Source organism: Oncorhynchus tshawytscha, linkage group LG16, assembly GCF_018296145.1.
Source record: "Oncorhynchus tshawytscha isolate Ot180627B linkage group LG16, Otsh_v2.0, whole genome shotgun sequence".
NCBI lineage: Eukaryota > Metazoa > Chordata > Actinopteri > Salmoniformes > Salmonidae > Oncorhynchus > Oncorhynchus tshawytscha.
In genome coordinates, this window is record NC_056444.1 from 8545625 (window position 1) to 8564945 (window position 19321).

The window sequence follows — 19321 nt, forward strand, 5'->3', positions numbered from 1 at the left end:
CTGATTTTAACAGTTAACATTTCAATGGCAATAATAAAAAGATATGCCGATAGTGGACAGCCTTGTTTTACGCCTCTTGACAGTTTAAAACTTTCTGAGAAGTAGCCATTATTTACTTTTTTACTATACATAATTTTAACCCATTTTATAAGAGATTCTCCAAAGTTGAAATATTTCAGTCATTTATATATAAACTCCAGTCCTACTTTATCAAAGGCCTTTTCAAAATCGGCTATGAATACCAGGCCTGGTTTCCCAGATTTTTCATAGTGTTCAATTGTTTCCAGTACTTGTCTTATATTATCTCCAATGTATCGTCCATGTAAATAACCTGTCTGATTAGGATGAATAATATCCGACATTACTTTTTAAATTCTATGTGCTAAGCATTTTGCTAGATTTTTTACATCACAACACTGAAGTGTAAGAGGTCTCCAATTTTTTTAATGGACTGGATCTTTATATTTACCACTTAGATCCCGTTTCAGTTATAATGAAATCAGACATTCTTGTTGAGTGCTCGATAATCTACCATTTACAAGGAGTGGTTAAAACATGCTAATAACGGTCCTCTAATTATATCAAAAAAGGTTTGGTATACCTCCACTGGTATGCCATCCAGCCCTGGAGCCAAGAAGTTCCTCCTCTGTAATTTGGCCTTCACATGAGTATTTCTGTACAGTTGTTACTTTTACATTATTAATAGAAACAAAATCCATATAATTAACTTCGGTTAGTGGAGATGGAGGAGAATAAAACAAAAACATATTCTTAAAGTACTTTCCTTCCTCTTTCAAAATATAGTTTGGTGAATCATGGGAGACTCAGTACAATTTTTGGAGGGCTAGCATTTCTATGTTAAAGATTAAAAAATAATTTAGTGCATATTCCATCCAGTTCGCTTTATTTTTGTAATATATTACAATAGATCTTTCTTGAATAAGTCCCTCCCTTTCCTCTAACTTAGTCTGAGCCTCTATGGTACAGTTTTTATTGCTATCTACCTGTACTGTTAGTTCTTGCATTTCCTTTGTTAATATGGACCTATTTGACCTGAATTGCTTTTGTTTTAGAGATGAGTATTGAATTGCATGGCTTCTAAAGGAACATTTAAAAGTGTCCCATACAATAAGGGGATCTGATCTAACTACAGTATGTCAGAAAAAGTCTGTTCTAAATTATTTTGTTTTAGTTCAAAACATGTTATCATCCAATAGGCTTTGAATACATTTCCAATATCCTCGCCCACGTGGAAATTCTGTAAGAGTAATATATATGCCAATTATTTGATGGTCTGACTGCATTCTGTCCCCGATCAACCATTTTTGAACTTTTGGTGCCAGAGAGAATGACATTCGGATCAAAATTACCGTTAATTAATATCACCACCCCTTTTGAATTAAATTGCCCATGGGAGAAATATATTTTGCCCCCCCCAGTCTTTTGGTAATTATGGTAATTTCACCAACTGCCATAATGGGATAAAAGTTCCAAATCTATTTATCATTATATATGTTTGTAAACTCACCATTAAAAAGTAGTGATTGAGTGTCCATATAGCTGTACCATGATATTTGCATTGCTACTAAGAAAACCTCCAATTGTTCACCAACATTCCACCCACTAAAACCCCTCCCCATCCCAAGTTGGGTTGTGTATACCCAGTGACCAGCAGACCACCCCCACCCCCCTGGATCCCAGTGCCCCCAAGACACCGGGACCCATGCTTGGAAAAGACCACACAGTGCCACCCACAGAACCCACAGAACTGCCAAAAGCATTTCCATCGCTCCCATACTGTTACATCACAAACAATCCAATAATAAAGTTCTATATGGTCACTAAAATGGCGTCCGTTCTAAAACTTGGCCTGACTCTCTCTCTCTATATATATATATATATATATGGCTCTGAGTTAAGCCATCTTCTTAGCGGGAGTAGAGGACTTCACTCCTCTCCTCCTTTGACAAGACAGGCTCCAATCAGCACTGAGGTTTTAAAGGCCAGGGAAAGGCAGCCAGAGACTACAATACAGTCTCTCAAAGTCAACAGTATGTGTGATACTCAATTTCAAGAACATACTACTACACAAAACATGACCTTGTTTTACTTACCTCTGTGTCTTTTTTGCATACTCTTGTGATGTCGGTCTTGGATGATGCCTATAGGGTCAGAGAATGGGAAATGAGGTGATGTGCAAAATGGATAAGGCTACAACAGGCCAAACTAACTTCCTCCCTCACCTGCTTGCAGTCCCTGCGGCACTCAGCCGAGATGGCCAGCTCACAGCAGCCCAGGCCCACCCAACCATCAGACTTCCTGGACGACCCTGTAGACAAAACATGGTCCACATTACCCACAAACCCTTGATGGGTGTAGCATTATCAGAATTAAAGTATGGATTAACTTTATCCTCTTGCGGGGGGTTTTGTAAAACATTTAGACGCTTATGGGCAGCATATTAAACTGTGGACATATATGGACTTTTAGTGTGGGCTCAGTGGGTACAAAGTGTTGAGCTAAGCAATAATGTTTTTGCATCTGGGAGGCATTATGTTCTGACAGGTGGATTTGTCGGTAATGGCACCGTATCCCCTTGGAAACGCTCCCCCCATAGCTCACCAGGTAGTGTGGAGTTGATGCAGATCCAAAGCTCATTCTGTGAAACAGAGAGAAAAGGTCATTTCATTATGAACAGAAGACCAATGCCAAAACAAGCAAGAGAACAAGGGAAGAAAATGCCCAGTTCACAACAGAAGGACAGGTTGTTTTGACGTACAGAGGTTTTTCTGGAGTTGGACAAAATTCAAAGGAAGGAGCCACATGGAAGACCTCTGTTAGGGGCCTTAGTGAAAGAGCCACATGGAAGACCTCTGTTAGGGGCCTTAGTGAAGGAGCCACATGGAAGACCTCTGTTAGGGGCCTTAGTGAAAGAGCCACATGGAAGACCTCTGTTAGGGGCCTTAGTGAAGGAGCCACATGGAAGACCTCTGTTAGGGGCCTTAGTGAAAGAGCCACATGGAAGACCTCTGTTAGGGGCCTTAGTGAAGGAGCCACATGGAAGACCTCTGTTAGGGGCCTTAGTGAAGGAGCCACATGGAAGACCTCTGTTAGGGGCCTTAGTGAAAGAGCCACATGGAAGACCTCTGTTAGGGGCCTTGAAAGAGTGAAGACCTCTGTTAGGGGCCTTAGTGAAGGAGCCACATGGAAGACCTCTGTTAGGGGCCTTAGTGAAAGAGCCACATGGAAGACCTCTGTTAGGGGCCTTAGTGAAGGAGCCACATGGAAGACCTCTGTTAGGGGCCTTAGTGAAGGAGCCACATGGAAGACCTCTGTTAGGGGCCTTAGTGAAGGAGCCACATGGAAGACCTCTGTTAGGGGCCTTAGTGAAGGAGCCACATGGAAGACCTCTGTTAGGGGCCTTAGTGAAAGTAAGAATGTCCGTTCATTTCTAGAAATCCTGTCTTAGTTTTTGTCTTTCATCTCTCAACAGGAAATTATATCAGATAACTAGTGGTTCTTTGGGTGAAACAGCATACTGTAATTTACTGCGTTTGCAGGGGCTATTGAATTTCATAGAGAACATTAATTTTTTTATATGACTGCCGTCTAATTAAAAAATATATTATGCAGTGGAAACAGAGACATATAAACCACACAAAGTCATAAGAGGTTTGTGGTAATATATTGTGGGATTAATAACACACAGCAATAAACACAAACATCCCAGGCACGTATGGATAAAAAACATGACGCATGGAGATAGAGAATGCTCTCTGGGCCACTCACTGCTCTGTCTCTAGCCCTGAACAAGATACTGAACTATATAAACTGGACATTGTCTGAGGTTCAGCTCAGTCCCTCATGTCTGTTGGCTCTCAAACAGAGGAGTCACTTGTCAGGAGGCTTCACCATCCTTTACGATGCCGACGGAGAGAAATGGTATCTCTACATGAACCATAAACATAATTTGTGATGAAGGGAAACCCAAGAAGATTTGGGAACATGAAGGACGAATGGCAGTGGAGGGTGGAATTTAGCAGCCCTCCAAGTACAACTACTATTAGACCTCAACATGCCAAGAAACAGTCCCTTGGAAACAATCCCTTGGAAACAATCCCTTGGAAACAATCCCTTGGAAACAATCCCTTGGAAACAATCCCTTGGAAACAATCCCTTGGAAACAATCCCTTGGAAACAATCCCTTGGAAACAATCCCTTGGAAACAATCCATTGGAACGGCTGTGAGATGTTTTGTGGTGTCTGAGGGTGTGAGGGACCTTGGAGCAGCAGTACTAATATTCTGCTGAAATCGTTTCCAAAATCACCAAATAAGATCCATTTTGGCTCATTAATAGCAGGACACAAAGTATTTAACTCCAGCTAATGACAGACTTGTTTCTAATTGGCTGTTTGGAGCAGTGCAGATGAAAAACAGTTGGGCTCTCCAGGTTTGTAGTTACGTTGGTGGGTGGGGAGTGTTTAGCCTTGTTTCAAGCCCCGCTCTTTGATACTTCTTTGATACTTTAATATTTATTTGATATCTTGATACTTCTTTAATATTTATTTGATACTTCTTTAATATTTATTTGATACTTCTTTAATATTTATTTGATACTTCTTTAATATTTATTTGATACTTCTTTAATATTTATTTGATACTTCTTTAATATTTATTTGATACTTCTTTAATATTTATTTGATACTTCTTTAATACTTTGATACTTCTTTGATACTTTAATACTTCTTTGATATCTTGATACTTCTTTAATATTTATTTGATATCTTGATACTTCTTTAATATTTATTTGATACTTCTTTGATACTTCTTCGATACTTCTTTATTACTTTGATACTTCTTTAGTACTTCTTTGATACTTTTATAACTTCTTAGATACTTTGAAACTTCTTTGATACTTCTTGGATACTTTGTTGATACTTCTTAGATACTTTTATACTTCTTTGATACTTCATTGACACTTTTATAATACTTCTTAGATACTTATTAGATACTTTGATACTTCTTTGATCCTTCTTTGATACATTGATACTTCTTTGATATTTATTTCATCCTTCTTTAATACTTAGATACTTCTTTGAAACTTCTTTGATATTTCTTGGATACTTCGTTCATACTTCTTAGATACTTTTATACTTCTTTGATACGTTGACACTTTTTTAATACTTCTTAGATTCTTAAATTTCGTTGATACTTATTTGATACACTAATACTTCTTTAATACTTCTTTGATACTTTGTTGATACTTTAGATCATTTGATACTTCTTTGATCCTTCTTTGATACATTAATACTTCTTTGATACTTTGTTGATACTTTAGATCATTTGATACTTCTTTGATACTTCTTTAATACTTTGATACTTCTTTAATACTTATTTCGTCCTTATTTGATACTTTGATGCTTCTTTGATACTTCTTATATACTTATTTGATACTTTTCTGATACTTTGATACTTCTTTAATACTTTGATACTTCTTACATCATTATTTGATACTTCTTTGATACTTTGATACTTCTTTAATACATTCATACTTCTTTGGTACTTCTTTAATACTTCTTTGATACTTTGTTGATACTTTAGATCATTTGATACTTCTTTGATCCTTCTTTGATACATTAATACTTCTTTGATACTTTGTTGATACTTTAGATCATTTGATACTTCTTTAATACTTATTTCGTCCTTATTTGATACTTTGATGCTTCTTTGATACTTCTTATATACTTATTTGATACTTTTCTGATACTTTGATACTTTAATACTTTGATACTTCTTACATCATTATTTGATACTTCTTTGATACTTTGATACTTCTTTAATACATTCATACTTTTTGGTACTTCTTTGATACTTTGATACTTTTTGATACTTTAGATCATTTGATACTTCTTTGATCCTTCTTTGATACATTAATACTTCTTTGATACTTTGTTGATACTTTAGATCATTTGATACTTCTTTAATACTTTGATACTTCTTTAATACTTATTTCGTCCTTATTTGATACTTTGATGCTTCTTTGATACTTCTTATATACTTATTTGATACTTTTCTGATACTTTGATACTTTGATACTTCTTACATCATTATTTGATACTTCTTTGATACTTTGATACTTCTTTAATACATTCATACTTCTTTGGTACTTCTTAGATACTTATTTGATACTTTGATACTTATTTGATACTTGATACTTATTTGATACTTCTTTGATACTTCTTAGATACTCCTTTGAAACTTCGTGGATACTTCTTCGATACTTTGTTGATACTTTTATACTTCTTTGATACTTCTTTCACACTTTTTGAGTACTTCTTAGATACTTTTATACGTCTTTGATGCATTAATACTTCTTTGATACATTAATAATTCTTTGATATTTATTTGATATTTCTTTAATACTTTGAAACTTCTTAGATATTTGATACTTATTTAATACATTAATACTTCTTAGATACTTATTTGATACGTTGATACTTATTTGATATTTCTTTATACAGTCATACTTCTTTGATGTTACTTTGATACTTCTTGAATACTTCTTTGATACTTCTTGAATACTTCTTTGATACTTCTTGAATACTTCTTTGATACTTCTTGAATACTTCTTTGATACTTCTTGAATACTTCTTTGATACTTCTTGAATACTTCTTTGATACTTCTTGAATAATACTTCTTGAATACTTCTTTGATACTTCTTTGTACCTTTAGTAAGACCAGGTACAATAGACTTGTGAGAAATGCTTATAAGCTTTGCCATAGCCACAGATATATTTCCTGTGTCATTATGAAAGATTTCGTAGCCAACTTTATTACAGCTACTGAAAGCTATTTTTAGATCAGAAATCCCCACTTACCATAGACTCAGGGCAGTAGCTTGGTAATCGCTGTAATAGGTGCTTCAAACGGGATTCACTTTTTATGGTGGCGAGCTGAAAACAGAAAGCAGTGTGTTATATTGTATTCAAAACATGTTTTCACCAAGTCCAAACATTTGATCTGAAACCTCTGTAAAAAGGTTTTGTATCATTAAATGGTCATTATCAATCTTGAGTTCATTTAACAACATTATAGTATCTTTCCAAATGGCCAAAGGGGTTCACACTTGGCTCTCTAGACCGTGTGACACTGCTACACAAAACAAACCGGGCATGGCCAATGACAGCTGACGACTGCAGCGTTATCAACATAGGGTGAAGAGATGTTGGTTGACTCTCACAAGGCCTGGGAGAATCCTGAGCCTGCCAGCACTCTCTGGTTTAGTGAACAGTCATGAAATTAGCTCTGGGAGATTTATGACCACTTAGTAAGAGCTTTCTAAAAGACTACACAAATGATGGGAGCTGGGAGTTGACGTTGTTTTTGGTTGGTCTCCTTCACTCCTTCGTTGTTTTACTTCATAAATAATACCACCGTTGGATTCCTTGTGAGAAATTGCACACTTTAACTTGAGGTTATGACGTAACATCTGAATAATTTGTAGTAGAGTGCAGTAGTAGTAGAGCACAGTAGAGTATTTCTAAATTAAAGCGGAGTTCAGGTCCAACTGTTGAACCAGATCTTCCCTATGACTGTGAATCATCCCCACCACCAGGCTTCTGCAATTGTTTAATTCTAGTCAGGGTGATAAAAACGGTCTTGTTCTGCTTTCTGTTCACCATTCATCATCATTCCTCCATGTTCTATCTAGGTAGTACATTCTTATTTGTGAGGTGAAATCATTTACGCTGGGGATTGACGGACAGTAATTTCATACAGTCGCAACGTTCAAAAACAAAAGCAGATGTTGAGCCGATTTCTTGGCCGTTAATCAAAGAACTCTCCAGAACACTACAAAGGCAAGGCCATGAAAACGCCCAACCTACTCAGGCCATTTCTAAAACATTTTCCTCTCTTTCTCTCCGTCTTTGAAGGATTAATACATGTCCTTTCAGAGGCTGAAGCCCTCCCCTCATCAAAGAGGTAGCCGACCCTCCATTAAGAAATAGAAGGGAGTTTACACGGAGCCCTGTGGCACACCCCTGAAAAAAACCTTTCTCTGCAGAAACATAGCAGCTTGGCACAAGGCTAACAAGATGGCCATTGTCCCTCTGTCCACTTCCCGCTTCTTTCTCTCTCTCTCACTCTCTTACTTTCTCTCCCATCTATCTGTCATTTGTTTCTCTCTCTCTTTCTCTCCCTCTCTCTCTCTCCCTCCCTCTATCCCTCCCTCCCTCCACCTCTCTCTCCCCTCTCCCTCCCTCCCTCCCTCCCTCCCAGTAGCAGGTGCAGTGCTGGGGACAGGGCAACCAATACAGCATAAATTAGTCTCTCTCTCTCGCTCTCTTTAAAGGGGAGGGGAGAGTGGTGCTGGGGGTATTCCCCCAATAACAACCCACTAAAATGGGCTAGGGGTTAACTGTGTCCTGTGTACTGTGCGATCAACCCTGTTTGACTCTAGGCCTTCCAGATGTCTCATGTCTTAGTGATGTAAAGAAGGAACTGAAGGTAATAATCCATTAAAGCTCTGCCTTGGCCGATTCCGATGATAAATAACAATAAGATGCAGTGATAGAAAGAGAGAGAGAGAGGGTGGGGAGAGAGAGAGAGAGAGAGAGAGAGAGAGAGGGGGAGGGAGAGAGAGAGAGAGAGAGAGAGAGAGAGAGGGGGTGGGAGGGAGAGAGAGAGAGAGAGGGTGGGAGGAGAGAGAGAGAGAGAGAGAGAGAGAGAGAGGGGAGGGGGTGGGAGGGAGAGAGAGAGAGAGAGAGAGAGAGAGAGAGAGAGAGGGGGTGGGAGGAGAGAGAGAGAGAGAGAGAGAGAGAGAGAGAGGGGTGGAGGGAGAGAGAGAGAGAGAGAGAGAGAGGGGGTGGGAGAGAGAGAGAGAGAGAGAGGGGGGAGGGAGAGAGAGAGAAGAGAGAGAGAGAAAGAAAGAGAAAGAAAGAGGGGGGGAGGGAGAGAGAGAGAGAGAGAGAGAGAGGGGAGTGGGAGAGAGAGAGAGAGAGAGAGAGAGAGAGAAGGGAGAGAGAGGGGAGAGGGGAGAGAGAGGTGGGAGAGAGAGAGAGAGAGAGAGAGAGAAAGGGGGTGGAGAGTGAGAGAGAGATTTTTCACTTTTGTATATTATCTACTTGCTTTTGCAATGTTAACATATTTTTCCCATGCCAATAAAGCCCCTTGAAATGAATTGAGAGAGGGGGGGCATCAGAGAGACCCTTTAACTGCTCTTAGCTCAAATGGGAGAACATTTATACAAGCTCTCATTGCTGCAATTCATCACATAGACTGCCCAGCTACAAATAATACTGAGACTATCGTTCTGGGGCTCTTTCGAATGAATGAATGAATGAATGAATGAATGAATGAATGAATGAATGAATGAATGAATGAATGAATGAATGAATGAATTAATGAATGAATGAATGAATGAATGAATGAATGAATGAATGAATGAATGAATGACTGACTGACTGACTGACAACTGACTGACTGACTGACTGACTGACTGACTGGACTGACTCTGACTGAATGAATGAATGAATGAATGAATGAATGAATGAATGACTGACTGACTGACTGACTGACTGACTGACTGACTGTCTGTCTGTCTGTCTGTCTGTCTGTCTGTCTTTTCAGTCTGTGGCCTCCCTTACCTGATCGCATGCTTCCCAACATGGTGAGAGCTCCTCAGCATGGTGGCAGCAGGAGGAATCTGTGGAGGAAAAACACAGACAGACAGAGAGAGAGAGGGGGGGACAGATAGAGCAAGAGAGGGGGAGAGAGAGGGGGGTGAGAAAGGAGTAAAAGGCACTGCATGGTCAAACTGACATCTGCATTGGTCGTACAGCATTTACGGTGACATGGCCTCTGCAGAAGTCAGGACATTCACACTTCTTGCGCTTCGCAGAGGTGTTGTCAAAAAAGTTGTCAAGGTAGTGAGTTTGTGTCTATACAGGACCTCCCACCCTCACCTACGTCAACCAATCATGTCAATGCGGAACTATACAAAGCCCTCTGCATTGTTGCAAAAATGCGGTATGGAGTTCGATTTGGCCTCTGCAGGCCTCTGGAAGCTCCGCAATCTTGCCTATGCCGTTCTGTACCATCACTCATTCATATATCTTTATGTACATATTCTTTATCCCTTTACACTTGTGTGTATAAGGTAGTAGTTGTGGAATTGTTAGGTTAGATTACTCGTTGGTTATTACTGCATTGTCGGAACTAGAAGCACAAGCATTTCGCTACACTCGCATTAACATCTGCTAACCATGTGTTTGTGACAAATAACATTTGATTTGATTTGATTTGATATGGAATCATGAAGTAACCAAAAAAGTGTTGAACAAAGCAAAATATATTTTATATTTGAGATTCTTCAAATAGCCACCCTTTGCCTTGATGACAGCTTTGCACACTCTTGGCATTCTCTCAACCAGCTTCATGAGGTAGTCACCTGGAATGCATTTCAATTAACAGGTGTGCCTTGTATAAAGTTCATTTGTGGAATTTCTTTCCTTCCCAATGCATTTGAGCCAATCAGTTGTGTTGTGACAAGGGGGGTTGGTATACAGAAGATAGCCCTAAATACCAACTCCCTATTTTAGCAAGAACAGTTCAAATAAGTAAAGAGAAATCCATCTTTACTTGAAGACATAAAGGTCAGTCAACGACGAACATGTCAAGAACTTTGAAAGTTTCTTTAAGTGCAGTTGCAAAGACTATCAAGAGCTATGATGAAACTGTCTCTCATGAGGACCGCCACAGGAAAGGAAGACCCAGAGTTAAGTCAAGTTCATTAGAGTTACCAGCCTCAGAAATTATAGCCCAAATAAATGCTTCACAGAGTTCAAGTAACAGACACATCTCAACATCAACTGTTCAGAGGAGAATGAAGGACTAAAGGACACCAATAATAAGAAGAGACTTGCTTGGGACAAGAAACAAGAGCAATGGACATTATACCGGTGGAAATCTGTCCTTTGGTCTTAGGCATGCTGCAAGGAAGCATGAGGACTGCAGATGTGGACAGGGCAATAAATTGCAATGTCCGTACTGTGAGACGCCTAAGACAGCGCTACAGGGAGACAGGACGGACAGCTGATCGTCCTCGCAGTGGCAGACCACGTGTAACAACACCTGCACAGGATCAGTACATCCGAACATTACACCTGCGGGACAGGTACAGGATGGCAACAACAACTGCCCGAGGTACACTAGGAACGCACAATCCCTCCATCAGTGCTCAGACTGTCCACAATAGGCTGAGCGAGGCTGGACTGAGGGCTTGTAGGCCTGTTGTAAGGCAGGTCCTCACCAGACATCACCGGCAACAACGTCGCCTAAGGGCACAAACCCCCCCATCGCTGGACCAGACAGATGCCAGCTGAGAAACTAAATGTTAGTCTAAAAGAAATGTGAGATAATGTCTAGATGCTTTTTAAAATGGAGATCAAGTTTATACATTGCCTGGCTGGGCTGATGAGACAGTGGATTGCACAGTCAGATGGAACAGAGTAAATAGGCAATTTAATGTCATAGATTTAGCCGGTGGTAATTTGTGGAATAGACACCGGCTGGAATGCGGTTTTTACAAATTACCATTCAGGATTAGACCCACCCGTTGCATAAGATAGAAATAGGAAACATAGAAAGTCGGTAGCCTATAATTAAGACATTTGAGAGTACCCAACCCTGCAAGTTAAAAGGATGCATTATTTAAATTCTGCATAATGGCACAGCATTTTATCAACTTCACTGCTTCAGTTTGTTGCCATATGACTGGTTTCACATTTTTCTCCAGTGATTATAAGGTCAAATATATCTAAAACAAGTGTCATTATTTATATTTACAATCCCCTTGTTCATGACTCATTTACCTAGCTCTTATCAAGTTGTAAATTACAGTGCATGGAGAATGGTGTTTCTATCGGAAAACATAAAGTAGATGCTTCTTCCTCTGGGAACCGACCGGTAGGTTCGCTAGACTTTTAAAACATATTTGTTTCATTCTTATATACTGTATATATTTTGTTTGTTAAAACTACAATACCATATAAACAATACAAATGGCCATTCCCATGGGTGCTCTGGTCAGTGGGTGCTCTGGTCAGTGGGTGCTCTGGTCAGTGGGTGCTCTGGTCAGTGGGTGCTCTGGTATTCCAAATATTCCTGAATACAAACATTATTTTTGAGGCAAATCCAACACAACACATCACTGAGTACCACTCCTCATATTTTCAAGGATAAAATGTTCAATATTTTCAAGGATTAAAATAAATGGAATGGACCTAAGCACAGGCAAAAACCCTAGAGGAAATCCTGGTTCAGTCTGCTTTCCAACAGACACTGAGAGACAAATTCACCTTTCAGCAGGACAATAACCTAAAACACAAGGCCAAATAAACACTGGAGTTGCTTACCAAGACATTGAATGTTCCTGAGAGGCCTAGATACAGTTTTGACTTAAATCGACATGAAATTCTGTGGCAAGACCTGAAAATGATTGTCTAGCAATGATGAACAACCAACTTGACAGAGCTTGAACATTTTTAAAAGAACAATTTGCAAATATTGTACAACCTAGGTGTGCAAAGCTCTTAGAGACTTACCCAGAAAGACTCACAGCTGTAATCGCTGACAAATGTGATAGTAACATTGATTGACTTAGGGGTGTGAACACTTATGTAAATGAGATATTTCTGTATTTATTATTTAATACATTTGCCATAATATCTAAAATCATATTTTCACTTTGTCATTATGGGGTATTGTGTGTAGATGGGTGACCAAAAACATAACAGAAAGCATAGTGCGTTATGCCTGCATGTTAGTGTGTAAGAGAGAGAGTATATAGATATTTATTTGTGTGCCTATGTATGCATGTGTATGTGTATGTATGTGTGTGAGAGTGTGAGAGAGTGAGAGAAATCCACAGAGAGAGATAGAGAGCGAGAGAGCGCGCAGAGAGAGAGAGAGTGTCTATCTGCATCAGTGTTCTCTCTGCGTAGCCTACCACAAAACAATTGTCAGTCTCATTGTTGTTCTGAGGTGAGAGAGCCTGTTTGATAGGCTACACTAAACAAAAGCAGTTATCATGTTGCTACGATGGTTTCCATTGGCTTGTAACATCACTATATTCATTAGGAGGCTATAAAGGCCTGTGAGTAAACACAAAGACCCAGCGTGACACACACCAAAGAGGAAGACATGAATGTTACGAGGGGCGCTTGGCTAACAGCTTAGCGCCAAACCGCACCACAAAGAGGAAGACATGAATGTTACGAGGGGCGCTTGGCTAACAGCTTACTGCCAAACCGCACCACAAAGAGGAAGACATGAATGTTACGAGGGGCGCTTGGCTAACAGCTTACTGCCAAACCGCACCACAAAGAGGAAGACATGAATGTTACGAGGGGCGCTTGGCTAACAGCTTACTGCCAAACCGCACCACAAAGAGGAAGACATGAATGTTACGAGGGGCGCTTGGCTAACAGCTTAGCGCCAAACCGCACCACAAAGAGGAAGACATGAATGTTACGAGGGGCGCTTGGCTAACAGTTTAGCGCCAAACCGCACCACAAAGAGGAAGACATGAATGTTACGAGGGGCGCTTGGCTAACAGCTTAGCACCAAACCGCACCACAAACAAACCAGGCCCAGGCCTGATTCATGTTGGTTTAAACTCACTAGACACTAAAAACAAATGGTTCTATATAGCACCAACAAGGGTTCCTCTATCATTACAACCATTGTTGGGGCTATATAGACTTCTTAAAACATTCTAGAATGGTACTTCTAGAATTTCTCAATCAAAAAGGTTCTACAGATGACCTTATAAAGAACTATACAGCTAAAAACATTTCCTGGTTATCCATATTATATTGTATATCATTTTTATTATTGTGTTAATTGACAAGTTGAATCAGGTGCGCTAGCTCTGGAATGGCTGTGGGTCCCTAAGGAGAGAATTGGGAACCACTGATTTATAGTGATGGGAAACCGAGGCTATCTGAAGGCTTTGGAGCTTTCACCAAACTGCGCTGAAAAACGCTTCATTACTCGGAGCTTCATTATCCTCTCACAATGCACATTAGTGACATCTGCTGGTCAATAAATAACGGCGAGTGATTCTCAGATAGATTTTATTTCTTCTGTTTTCATCAAAACTCTGTGGCGCAGAGGTAAGTCGCTGTCTTTAGTAGCCTATAATCATCATACATCATACTTGTCCTTTTTGCCTTCAAGTTTATTCTTTTTCACAAACTGAATCTATGGCATTGTTTAGGATGCTTAAACTCTTTTGGGATAGGGGGCAGCATTTTCAATTTTGGATGAATAGCGTGCCCAGAGTGAACTGCCTCCTACTCAGTCCCAGATGCTAATATTTGCATATTATTATTCGTATTGGATAGAAAACACTCTGAAGTTTCCAGAAATGTTTGAATGATGTCTGTGAGTATAACAGAACTCATATGGCAGGCGAAAACCTGAGACAAATGCAACCAGGAAGTGGGACATCTGAGGTTTGTAGTTTTTCAAAGCTTGGCCTACGGAATACACATTGAGATATGGATAAAGTTGCACTTCCTACGGCTTCCACTAGATGTCAACCGTCTTTATAAACTTGAATGAGGATTCTACTATAAAGGAGGGGCTCATGAGACCTCTGAGTCAGTGGTCTGGCAGAGTAATTTGAGCGTTTTCTGTATTGTTGTCTAATGTTGTCGGGGCATATTATTCTGTTTTAATGTTACTCCTGAATCACTATGATCAATATAATACAATATAATATAGTGCGGTAAAGTGGATTAGCGATGCAGTGGTCTTGGACAGAGATGGTCTGTCATTAGAGGAAGAACTGTGACACTGTCTCTGTCCTTTTTATTTTATTTTTATTTAACCAGGTAGGCTAGTTGAGAACAAGTTCTCATTTACAACTGCGACCTGGCCAAGATAAAGCAAAGCAGTGCGACAAAAACTCTAGCCACTCTCGACCTAAGGGCCCCTTTTAGTGATTCAGAGTGCTAGGCGTCTCAAACACTCTCTCTCTCTCTCCCTGACTTGCTCTCTCTCTATCTCCCTCTCTCTCAATCGATCTCCCTCTCTCTCTCCACCTCTTTCTCTGTGAATCTTGTCATAGTGAACCCGTTAACATGTGCTAGCACTTTGAGCTAGCCCTGCTACCGTGCCCCTGTTTTCAGTGGAATAGTAATAATGCCACACAACCCACATCAAAGGAATCCCCCTCTTTAAGCCCCTCCCCCCAAACTCTCTCTCTCTCTCTCAGTACACACACTTACCCCTATTTTAATGCACCACTCCCACGCTAACTTAACCAACCAGCCCCCCCTCCCCTTCGGATCAGTCCCTCTGGACCCATCACACACAAGGGGAAGGCAGCCTCCCTGCCTCCCCCGTCACCTCCCGCCCTGCTCCTCAAACTACTACACACGGAAGTTGTTTGCAGCAAAGGGACCAAACATATTAACCCAGCCTCCCTGCCTCCCCCGTCACCTCCCGCCCTGCTCCTCAAACTACTACACACGGAAGTTGTTTGCAGCAAAGGGACCAAACATATTAACCCAGCCTCCCTGCCTCCCCCGTCACCTCCCGCCCTGCTCCTCAAACTACTACACACAGAAGTTGTTTCCAGCAAAGGGACCAAACATATCAACCCAGCGTCCCTCTCTTGCGTGAGTTACGCGAAAAGGCAGCATTTGACGTCCAGAGATTTGGATAGACTTGGATAGAGAACGATAGAGAGAGAAAAGGAACTGGCGGGAATTAAGGCAAAAAAAAAATGAAAAGGGTCGGCACTTAACATCCCCTGCAAAGCTGATCAAACACGAATGAGAAGCAGAAAAAGGGAGGGAGGGACAGTTTACAATATGGGGCCGTGGAACCCTGTGGCCCCGTGGCTTCCACACGGAGGGAGCAGCCACACGGAGGGACCAGCCACACGGAGGGAGCAGCCACACGGAGGGAGCAGCCACACGGAGGGAGCAGCCACATGGAGGGAGCAGCCACAACAGCCTCTGGATTCCATTCTGGCCCGACTGACGTCGTGTCGTGGTAAGGAAGAACAGGCCTCTGCTCCCTGACTCCATGGGTTCACTGGGCACACTGGCTCCGTGTGTGTCTGTGACTCTGTGTGTCTGTGACTCTGTGTCCTCCCCAGTCCAGGAGAGGAGAGGAAAGAGAGGAAATAGACAGTGGAGGAGTGTTACCCATTTCCTGTCTCAACTGACCCACAGCCAGAGATGCTATTCCCAGAGAAGAGGAGATGGGGGGGGGGTTGTAAACATGTAAACATTGCAAATCCTTTTGGACAGAGGGAAGCGGTGATAAGAGAGAATGGAAGAGATTCTAGCAAGCTTCCAGAGGGAGAGGAGGGAGGCAGGATGCGCTGTATAGGGCAGGGACGGACATCCGCCGACCGCTAGCAGCCTAGAAGCACCCGCCGGAAGGAAGGAGCCAAGCCTCAGCCGACCCGCTCAGAGCCTGCATTGTGGCGTCCGCCGGGCAGCACTACTCTTTCTTAACGAGCTGCCATTTTAAATGACACAACTGACACAATGCAGCGGATCGTTTAGCCTCCAGTCCTCCTCCCGTACCTGTATGGACGTTCGCCTGACCCCTTTGTGCTCCTTGCCCCGGAGAGAGAGGAACGCGAGACATTCAGACGGGGCCAAACAAATAACCCATTGCCAAGGGCAGACAGTTGATAAAAGCCATGGCAACGGCACTAGTTCTGCTCCAGCATTGTTGTGCTTTCTCTTTTTTTGAGACCTTGTGACCTTTGTTTCCACTGGGATGTTTCCATAGGGATGTTTCCTTAGGGATGTTTCCATTGGGATGTTTCCTTTGGGGATGTTTCCATTGGGATGTTTCCATTCAGATGTTTCCTATGGGATGTTTCCATTGGGGTGTTTCCACAGGGGTGTTTCCATAGGGGTGTTTCCATAGGGGTGTTTCCATAGGGATCTTTCCATAGGGATGTTTCCATAGGGATGTTTCCATTTGGGATGTTTCCATAGGGGGTTTTCCATTGGGATGTTTCCATTGGGATGTTTCCATTGGGGTGTTTCCATAGGGGTGTTTCCATTGGGGTGTTTCCATAGGGGTGTTTCCATTGGGATGTTTCCATTAGGATGTTTCCATTTGGGATGTTTCCATAGGGGTTTTTCCATAGGGATGTTTCCTATGGGATGTTTCCATTGGGATGTTTCCATTGGGATGTTTCCATTGGGATGTTTCCATTGGGATGAATGGGACAATTACAAATCAAAACCAGATAGTGTTCAAAGATAGATGGGAGGGGTTGAGGGGAGCAGAAGGGTGGGACTAAAACAAATTAAAAAACATAACTCATGTAAAATATACTGTGTCCGTAAAAGGCATATAGTATGTAAAAGCTGAACGTAGAAGCATAAGTATTGTTCTCCATTATTTTACTTCAATTAGGGGAGCGCCAGCTGTGCCACCAGAGACTCTGGGTTCGCGCCCAGGCTCTGTTGTAACCGGCCGCGACCGGGAGGTCCGTGGGGCGACGCACAATTGTCCTAGCGTCATCCGGGTTAGGGAGGGTGCACGGTGTTTCCTCCGACACATTGGTGCGGCTGGCTTCCGGTTGGATGGCACTGTGTTAAGAAGCAGTGCGTCTTGGTTGGGTTGTGTATCGGAGGAAGCATGACTTTCAACCTTCGTCTCTCCCGAGCCCATACGGGAGTTGTAGCGATGAGACAAGATAGTAGCTACTAAACAATTGGATACCATGAAATTGGGGAGAAAAGGGGTTAAAAAAAAAAAAGTCAGTTAAGACACTTGCCAGCTGGTCAGCACAGTGTACACGTACAGGTAATCCATCTAGCCCTGCGGCCTTATGAATGTTGACCTGCTTGAAGGTCTTACTCACATCGGCTGCGAAATACGTGATCACACAGTCGTCTGTAACAGCTGATGCTCTCATGCATGTTACAGTGTTATTTCCCTCGAAGCGAGCATAGAAGTTATTTAGCTCGTCTGGTAGGGTCGTGTCACTGGGCAGCTCTCGGCTGGGCTTCCCTTTGTAGTTCATAATAGTTTGCATGGCCTGCCACATCCGACGAGTGTCGGAGCCGTTGTAGTACGATTCGAGTTCGATACGATACATGATTCCATATGTGTTATTTCATCCTTTTGATGTCTTCACTATTATTCTACAATGTAAAACGTTTAAAAAATAAAGAAAAACCCTGGAATGAGTAGGTGTGTCCAAACTTTTGACTGGTACTGTAAGTATTCAGACACTTTGCTATGAGACTCGAAGTTGAGTTTCCAATTATCATCCTTGAGATGTTTTGATTGGAGTCCACCTTTGGTAAATTCAAATGATTGGACATGATTTGGAAAGTAGCGTCCATCATTCTTCAATAGAAGGAGTTTGGAACCTTCAAGACTCTTCTTTGAGCTGGCTGCCCTGCCGAACTGAGAGGGGGAGAAGGGCATTGAGAGGTGACCAAGAACCTGATAGTCACTCTGACAGAGCTATAGAATTCCTCTGTGGAGATAGGAGAACCTTCCAGAAGCACAACCATCTCTGCAGCACTCCACCAATCAGGCCTTTATGGTAGAGTGGCCAGACAGAAGCCACTCCTCAGTAAAAGGCACATGACAGCACGCTTGGAGTTTGTCAACAGGCACTTAAAGGACTCTCAGACCACGAGAAACAAGATTCTCTGGTCTGAGGAAACCAAGATTGAACTCATTGGCCTGAATGCCAAGCGTCACGTCTGGTGGAAACCTGGCACCATCCATACAGTGAAGCATGGTGGTGGCAGCATCATGATGTGGAGATGTTTTTCAGCGGCAGGGACTGGGAGATTAGTTAGGATCAAGGGAAAGATCCCATGTCATATGTATATACTGTACTCTATACTATTCTACTGTATCTTAGTCCAATGCTGCTCTGACATATATGTATATATATTCTTAATCCTTTCCTTACTTAGATTTACGTGTATTTTGGCTATATGTTGGGAAACTGTTAGATATCACTTGTTAGATATTACTGCACTGTCGGAGCTAGAAGCACAAGCATTTCACTACACCCGCAATAACATCTGCTAAACACATGTATGTGAGCAATACAATTTGATTTAAATTTGACACACACACACACACACACACACACACACACACAGTTATCTTCAACTCCAGGAGATAACGGATGAGTTGGTTTGGGGTGGTAGGGTGGGTAATCAGGAGGACAGAGGGGACCCACATGCTCCCTCATCTGGGATGAGTTGGTTTGGGGCGGTAGGGTGGGTAACCATAGTCCCTCA

At 41.7% G+C, this 19321-nt stretch overlaps 1 protein-coding gene across 1 annotated transcript in view; it reads right to left on the minus strand.

Annotated features, from left to right (window-relative positions):
• The window catches only part of LOC112216466 (reversion-inducing cysteine-rich protein with Kazal motifs), a 90732-nt gene that overhangs the window by 53091 nt on the left and 18320 nt on the right, over nucleotides 1–19321 (minus strand). Inside the window, exons 2-6 of the mRNA XM_042298731.1 lie at nucleotides 9650–9708; nucleotides 6881–6955; nucleotides 2623–2659; nucleotides 2244–2329; nucleotides 2115–2162 (exon numbers count right to left, since the gene is read on the minus strand). Of these exons, the coding sequence (XP_042154665.1) occupies nucleotides 2115–2162; nucleotides 2244–2329; nucleotides 2623–2659; nucleotides 6881–6955; nucleotides 9650–9708 (305 nt within the window). The remainder of the gene's footprint in view (nucleotides 1–2114; nucleotides 2163–2243; nucleotides 2330–2622; nucleotides 2660–6880; nucleotides 6956–9649; nucleotides 9709–19321) is intronic.